This window comes from Sapajus apella, unplaced genomic scaffold, assembly GCF_009761245.1.
Source record: "Sapajus apella isolate SASKATOON/1434 unplaced genomic scaffold, GSC_monkey_1.0 scaffold30, whole genome shotgun sequence".
In the NCBI taxonomy this organism is placed as follows: domain Eukaryota; kingdom Metazoa; phylum Chordata; class Mammalia; order Primates; family Cebidae; genus Sapajus; species Sapajus apella.
The window spans coordinates 9,603,701-9,612,188 of NW_022436970.1; the positions used below are offsets into that span (position 1 = coordinate 9,603,701).

Consider the following 8,488-nt stretch of genomic DNA (forward strand, 5'->3'; position numbering starts at 1 on the left):
CTAAGAATACAGTGTATAAATTTTCTTTTTATTCATTCTTTCCTCATTGTATTCATATTGGGTTACTTTGATGTTTAGCCATCACATGTTTCAAATATAGCCCTTATAAATCAAGAGAAACTACGTAATTATTACTTTTCTAAAAACGAGATGGGATTCTATTTAGGGTATCAGATTGTGGATAACTTTTTCTATTTAGATTAGTTATTTCTCTTTCTTCCTTTCTCATGCAAATTTATGTTTAACTACTCTAATTTTTCATAAGCATATGCACTCAATATTTATTTGAGAAAACACTTCGGAACGTTCCCATGTTCTAAACAACCCTACCCAGGTCTCAAAGCCTGCATCCTCTACACAATACCAGAGTCACCCTTTTGAAAGGCAAATTAGATCCATTATGACCATGACCTTCCCTATCTTTTCAATAAATTCTGAGCAATTATTTTCCATCACCTCCAAAATAATCTAAAATTCTTACCAGACATTCAGACATCTTCATTATCAGGCCCTTGCTTCCAATCTTAACGACCTTACTCTCCCTGACACATAGTAATGACTTAGGGTTTCCCCAAATACACCTTACTGTTCCAGGCTTCTGTGCCTTTGAATAAATAGTCCGTGCTTTATGGAAGTTCTCCCTGCTCCCCAGCTGTCCTTCAGCTAAAGCAGATAGCCACAGCAAAAATTGGGTGCCTTTAATTTGTGCTACCACAGTGCACTGAGATCGGACCTCTATGCTACTCATGGGTTACAACTGCTTTTTGGATGTTGAGTCTTATGTGCTGGACTGTGAAAAACCACTGGGAGCTCAGTGGTGGCACAGGCTATGTTTTTCACATTTGTAATTCAAGGGTGCAGAATAGTGCATAGCATCCAGCAAAAATTTCATTAACATGGAATGAAGGAGGGCATTACCCTTTCAATGGATTGAAGTACTGTAGTAGCAAAAGATGGTCTAGCCAATGGAGTAGAGGCACTTTGGCACCTATGAGCAGCGACTCTGGGGGTTGTCTTCCTGGGTTGGAATCCTATTGCCATCACTTTCTTGTTGTGTGTCTTATTCTCTTTGTGCCTTAGCTTCCTCAACAGGAAATGGAATCAATAACAGTGCCTACTTCACAGGGATTCTGTGAGGATTAAACCAAAGATTGCACCTATAGGGCTTAGAAAGTGCCGGGCACTTTAATTGCTCATAGGTTATTCTTAATATTCTTACAGGTGTTATGTGGTTAGAAGAAAAACTTCATACCAAATTAATGGTCTTTTAAATCATTTACAATTATATTAAAATAAACCTTTTTTCCCTCCATTTCTTTTTGAAAAGGCAAAATCAAGAACATGATTGGTGAAGAGGGCATAAGCTCATCTGCTGTCATGGTGCTGGTGAATGCTGTGTACTTCAAAGGCAAGTGGCAATCAGCCTTCACCAAGAGTGAAACCGTAAATTGCCGTTTCAAATCTCCCAAGGTATGTTGTCAATCTCCTATTTCACTTAGAACTTTTCCCCAATAGTAGTATTTCACAGGACTGTGATATTTACATAGAAAATGCTGGGTTCGCCGTTTCTTAACCCATTTCTTCTTTTGCATCACTAATATAATATGGTCAGTTGCTTTATAAAGCAAACTTTCTATTTTCCCTGTCATGCAGACTGTGAAACACCACCAAAGGTATCTTGTAAATTGGTATTCTTTAAAATATATCCAAAATTGAAAGAAGTGGTAAGTATGAATGTATCTTAAGATATTTTAATTGGAGGCCTCAAGAAAAAAATGACCAAAGTTTATCTTTCATTTTTCATTATTTTAACTGTGAGGTCTGCATTTAAAATCATTTACCATTAATGATTTTCCTGAGTCACAGCAGGGAATGTGTTTTCTTTTACGAGGGGAAATGCTGTATTTTGTAAAGTTATGCATTTCCAAGTATAAGCTATATGTATTTCTTCACTTAGTTCTGTTTTTGATCTAAAACATCTTATTACCAACCTTCGTAAAACATATATTCTTGGGTTTTTAAAATCTATTTGTACACAGTAATCTTAGTACAGCAGAAACAACAAAGCCCTTGGAGTCAGGAATGTTATGTTGGGGCCCCTGTCTTGCTTCACAGAAGCTGTATTCCTGTTTCCTGTGTTATTCTTTTTTCCTAATTTCTTTTTATTTTAAAAAGCATTACTATATAATATTGTTTTAAACACTCTTCCTGCTGGTCCACACACCCAATATAATGTAGCTATAACAGACAGCTTGTAATGTAATATGCTATGGAATCTAGATTGCTGGTGGCAATGTTCGTTCTATCATATTAAGAATTGGTGACATTACCTCTCCAACATAACCCAGATATGTGACTCTTTCCCTGCCCCACATGGAAGCGAGACATCCTGTCTATTACATCCTAGTCTCCATGTGTATCAGGCTCACTTTTGCGGATCTGTCTCACTAAGCAGGTGGATTCCATGTGTGTTCTTTGTGAGGACTGGACTCTAAGTCAAAAAGGGAAACCTTTGCAGAGAGAGAAAGACCTTTGGTTCAAAGACAGAGAATTATCTATCTTTCCCATGTAGAATGTTTTATCCTAAAAGCGGATATTATAGAAATGTTGATGAGTTTACAGATCATAATATCACTGAGAAAGTTAATTGAACCTCAGCAGTGTTTGTAAATCTATAAATGATATTCTCAAGATAAAAGCTGCTTTTTTTTTTTGCCCTAGTTAATTTGAGGGACATTGTCAAATATCTTGCAGGACTTTTTATTTTTCCAAGACCTCATTCTTAAATTGTGTATTTTTTTTTTTTTTGAGATAGGGTCTCACTCTGTTGCCCAGGCTGGAGTGCAGTGGTGGGATCACTACTCCCTGCAGCCTTGACCTCTTGGGCTCAGGTGATCCTCCCACCTCAGCCTCCAATGTGGCTGGGACTACAGGCATGTTCCACCACACCAAGCTATTTATTTTTATTTTTAGTAGAGGTGAGGTCTCACTGTGTTGCTCAGGCTGGTCTTGAGCTCCTGGGCTCAGGTAATTCTCTTGCCTGGACCTCCCAAAGTGCTGGGATTACGGGCATGAGCCACTGCACCTGATCTTAAATTGCGTGATTTTTTTAGTACTAGCCTATATTTTATATCTGAGAAGAGAAAAAGTATTCATTTTTCATTTTAATGTTATTTAGTAATTTTTCATTACTTATTATATAGACGGTTTCAGTTAAAATACTAAGTACAAGGCAATGTTCCAAGTGCTAGCCGTATCAATTCACAGTATCCCCAGAACAATCATGTACTAATCATGATTACAGTCATCCCTGGTACATGGGAAAATGGAGGCAAAGACAGGCAAAGTAACTCACCTAAGGTCACACCGGAAATTTTAAACTCAGAAAATCAAACTTGGAAGTCTTTGCTTTACCACTAAGATTTGCACCAATGTAACCACTATCGGTAACATGTCAGGAAAAAAATCTGCAGGATCAACTGAGCAAAAATTTATTGAACAAGTACAATATTCTTAAATGGCTTTGGTCAGTGAGTAAAACGAGGTGGGATTATAAACAATTTTTTTTGTGACTTGATTTTCAGTGTTCTGGGAAGTCAGTGGCCATGATGCATCAGGAGCGGAAGTTCAATTTGTCTGTTATTAACGATCCACCCATGAAGGTTCTTGAGCTCAGATATAATGGTGGCATAAACATGTACGTTCTGCTGCCTGAGAATGACCTCTCTGAAGTAAGTCACAACTGTCATTTTCACTACTGGGAAATAAGACTTTTAGGATACTGTTGATTCAGTTTTCATTGATAAACTGTAAGATTTTGGGGTGTTGAGATATTAGAGACTTACCTACTTATTAATTTATTTGACAAATATTTAAGGAATACCTACTATGAGCCAGACACCATTATAGTTGCTGAGATTGACTTAATACAGTTTAGCATAATTTTAGTTGAATAGTGGTCAAGTTGGAACCCTCTCAAATGTAAGCTATGGAATTAAAAAGACATGAGTTTAGGTCTTTTTGGTGTTTGGCCATGAATACAGTCTTTAATGTGTTATTGAAATTTTGCTAGACTGAACATCTTTAGGAAGGTGTGACATGACAGAGTCCTGAGCCTTTGAGAATTAAAATGTATGTTCTCTCTGTAATTGCACAAGAGGGTCTCCCTGCCTGCTGCACAGACAAAATCAGTTCACTGAGGGCATAGCATTGTAGTGAAGAGAGTTTAATTGATGCAAGGCTGACCATACCACATGGGAGACAAGGTTACTACTACTCAAATCAATCTCCTCGATGGTTCAGAGGTTAGGAGTTTTCAAGGATAGTTTGGTGGGCAGGAGTCCAGGAAATAAGTGCTGTTGATTGGATGTGGATGCAATCACAGGGATATGTAAAACTGTCCTCATGCATTGAGTCCACCTCTGGACTCTGTGGGGGCCACAGGACCAGCTGAGTCACGAGTCATGATTCCAAGTGGAGTTAGTTTCAGAAATGTAGAAGTCTGAAAAGACATCTCGAAAGGCTAGTCTTAGGTTCTACAATAGTGATATTATCTACAAGAGTCATTGAGGGAGTTACAAATTTTATGGCCTCCATGACAATGATTAGTTATCATTTACTATAACTACATCTTGGCAGAATTCAGGCTTCTCTCACAATCATGACCATGTGGTCTTTCATTAGTTTTACAAAGGTGGTTTAGTTTTGGGAAGGGTTATCATGATCCTTGCTCTAAGTTTAAACTATAAATTTTTTCCAAAGTTAGCTTGGCCTATGCCAAAGAATGGCAAAGGACAGCTTGGAAGATAGCAGCAAGATGGAATCAACTGTGTCAGATTTCTTACTGTTACAATTTTGCAAAGGCAGTTTCATCACTCCGTGCTGTTGTGTCTTACATGAAAAGCGGTGTTAAGGGACTGCCTTGTGACGGATGTGGCAGGAGAAATGGACCAACACAGTGCAATGGGAAGATGGCAGGGGCCATGCAAACCAGACACCACCACTGTATCTCAGAGCTTGACCTTTTTTCAGGCCCTTTTCTGCTTTTTCTCCTCCTGAACTTGGCTCTTTGAGTTTGATCTGCAATCTGAGAGTCCTGGACTCATCTTCCTTCTCTGTTCTCTCAATAAAAAGGAAAAATAGGCACAATTTATTGAGCACCTACTACATCCCAGGCCATGTGCTCTGAGCTTCATTTATATTACCTTGTTTGATGTTTACAGCAAACACATGAGGTGGTGAAGGGAGGCTGTTGGAATTTAGTCAATTTTTCTGGTAGATACATATGTACAGATATGTGTATTAGTGTGTATCTATGTGCACATACATATATGTATGTCAGCTACACTGAAAAGTTACAACTACATTTACAAGCATTTGTTTTGTTTTGACTTGGAAAATAATAAACGTTTGCTGTGGAATAATGCGACAGTAGAACAAATATAAAGAAATAGACATGTCTACCATCCCAGGGGCATTATTATGATTAAAAGACATGACTTTAAAGCTTTGGAATGGCACTATCTACATAGACAAAGACTACTGAATTTTAGCAATAGCTTTCATTCATTACGTTTTCATCTATTTTTTGACATGAGAAGCAAAAATTGTACTATTAAATCTAAAGTATGATCATATAAAATATTGGTACTCATATTAAATCTATAATTCACTTGATAACCTTCATAACAATCAGATTTTAGCATACAGCAATTATTTTAACTTGAAATAATCTGCAGTAGAAAAAGTAACCCAGATAAAGCAAGCTAACAATATAGTTTTGTTCTTGTACTTATTGTCTGAATTTTCCTTTTCTGTAATAGATTTACCTAATAATGTTTGAAGATGACCATTATAAACCAACACACAATACAATCTTAAATACCTGCATAATCTTTCATAACCAGATAATAATAAGATGGTTGGAACTTAGTGCACAAAATGAGAAATATTTCCAACTGAGTCAAAATTTATTACAGATTAAACACAAAACTGGATAATTAACACAGAAAATTCAAATTAGACTAAATTTGATTTTATAAATATAGGTCCTTGATAAGAATACAAGTTAAATTTAATATTTTAAATTTAGGATTGAACTTGAGCCTGAATTTGAGAGGAAATGTCTTTATATAAGATTTCTAAACCATGTTTACAAAAAATACTTTCATTCTAAATCTAGAATTTATGATCAATTCTCAGTATTCAAGAGCTGGTGAATTGGCTTTATGAATCGTTTGTGGGCAGCAATGTTGCTGGAGAGAGAGATATGGACACTTGTAGCTGTGTAACTAGGGTTGCTTGCTTCGCATCTGGGCATATCCAACTACATTCTCCTGTGCTTTGGATGTCTCCTCTGTTGAGAGCAAGAAATTGATATTAACACAAGCTTCCCAGACAGTATGGGTAACTGTACTGGGAGATATTAATCACCCAAATCTACAAGGCTGGAGCTTTGGGCTTCTTGTCTCAGGCCACATGGGGTTCCATTGGTTTACTTCAGTAAGCTGTGCACACATTATTTTATCTGTCTTTCCTGATGAGGAGACAGCTAGGAAACACTGATTTAAATGACCACTGGGCTTCTTTCTCCTTCTGATGGTTTCAAATTCCCAGGTTCTTTCACTTGTCTATTGCTACACTTTGGCTGTATCTGCTCATGGGTGAGCAGAGAGTGGAATTGCCTTGAGGTGCAAATAAATCATGCCTTCTCATGGCAGAGCAAATTAAATATGGGATTTTTTAAAGAGTACTTGAACTATTCATTTTTATCATGTTCTGTTTCAAGACTTCCCAAGACCCATTCATGTACTTGAACACAAATATCCAGGAAGGAATAATTATAGAAAACTCTGTATCTTTGTAGCTATTGTTTCATCTGTCACTTAACCATATGATTCTGAATTATCTTTGAATTATTTTTATAGATTGAAAACAAACTGACCTTCCAGAGTCTAATGGAATGGACCAATCCAAGGAGAATGGCCTCTAAGTATGTTGAGGTATTTTTTCCTCAGTTCAAGATAGAGAAGAATTATGAAATCAAACAGCATCTGAGGGCCCTAGGGCTGAAGGATATCTTTGATGAATCCAGAGCAGATTTATCTGGGATTGCTTCAGGGGGTCGTCTGTATATATCGAGAATGATGCACAAATCTTACATAGAGGTCACTGAGGAGGGCACTGAGGCTGCTGCTGCCACAGGAAGTAACATTGTAGAAAAACAACTCCCTGAGTCCACGCTGTTTAGAGCTGACCACCCATTCCTATTTGTCATCAGGAAGGACGACATCATCTTATTCAGTGGCAAAGTCTCTTGCCCTTGAAAATCCATTTGGTTTCTATTACAGCAGTCCCCGTAACATCAAAGAACCACCACAAGTCAATAGATTTGAGTTTAATTGGAAAAATGTGGTATTTCCTTTGAGCTGATTTCTTCCTAACATTGGTCAGCAGATGACACTGCTGACTTGACCCTTCCTAGATACCTGGTTGACTATCCTGATCCCTGCTCTTAGCATTCTACCACCATGTGCTTCACTCATTTCTAATTTCATTGTCTTTCTTCCCGCACTCATTTCTACCATTCTTCCCCATGGCCCATCTGGAAATTATGGAGAGTGCCCAACTAGTAAGGAGAATGTACAAGTAGGCCTAGGGATCCTTTTTGAAATTCTACAGTTATGGCAGATATTCTAGCTTCATTGTAAACAATCCAGGAAATAAGCCCAGCTGCTTCCTAGAAATAAGTGTGAAGGATAAATTTTCATTGTTGACCTATGAAGATATTAGTTTACCTTCATACGTTTGATTTTAAATCAATGTATAATCTAGACGGTAAAAAATATGGAATTGAGATTGTGTACCAACTAAAATATTTCATTAATGCTTTCAACTGATATATTTTGGCCTTTCTTTGTTAAGACTTAATATGTACATAGTTTTTTTTTTCAAATATTAAAGATCTTTTAACTGTTGGCCGTTATTTACAGTATCATATTTCATACGCTGTGTAGTTTATAAGTTTTTTCTCTATCAGAATAAAAAAATACAAATACCCGTACAGTGTGATTGTTTTCTTCTGACCAATTATAGGACAACTAGGACTATTTTTGTTTTTTAGGAGAAGCAAGCGCACAAGCAAGAATGCAAGTAAAAATTCTTTTTTAATATGTTTGATTTGATTCAATGTGGCTCATTTATTACACATAAAATTGCTTATACAGATACGTAGGCTGAAGGACTAGTTTTAAATACTAGGATTAAATTCATGAAGGAAAATGTTTTGCATATATGAATATTTATAAGCCATCTGTAATTTTATAAACAGAATAAAAATAAATTGAGGATCGTAGACCATGCTGAACTTACTTATGAGTTTGTAAACAATGAGTTCATTGAGTCATATTTTCATCACAAAAGACTTTACCTGAATAGGAACTATATAAATCAATGTCAGCCTATTGCATGGTTCTGCAGTGCTCAGTAC

At 36.7% G+C, this 8,488-nt stretch overlaps 1 protein-coding gene across 2 annotated transcripts in view; it reads left to right on the forward strand.

The window, feature by feature from the left end:
- SERPINB7 (serpin family B member 7) overlaps positions 1 to 8,053 on the forward strand; it is a 58,303-nt gene extending 50,250 nt beyond the window's left edge. For both annotated transcript variants that reach the window (XM_032293691.1, XM_032293690.1), the window contains exons 6-8: positions 1,328 to 1,470; positions 3,585 to 3,731; positions 6,927 to 8,053. In XM_032293691.1, the coding sequence (XP_032149582.1) occupies positions 1,328 to 1,470; positions 3,585 to 3,731; positions 6,927 to 7,325 (689 nt within the window). In that variant the 3' untranslated portion in view covers positions 7,326 to 8,053. The remainder of the gene's footprint in view (positions 1 to 1,327; positions 1,471 to 3,584; positions 3,732 to 6,926) is intronic.
- The last annotated feature ends 435 nt before the right edge of the window (positions 8,054 to 8,488 follow it).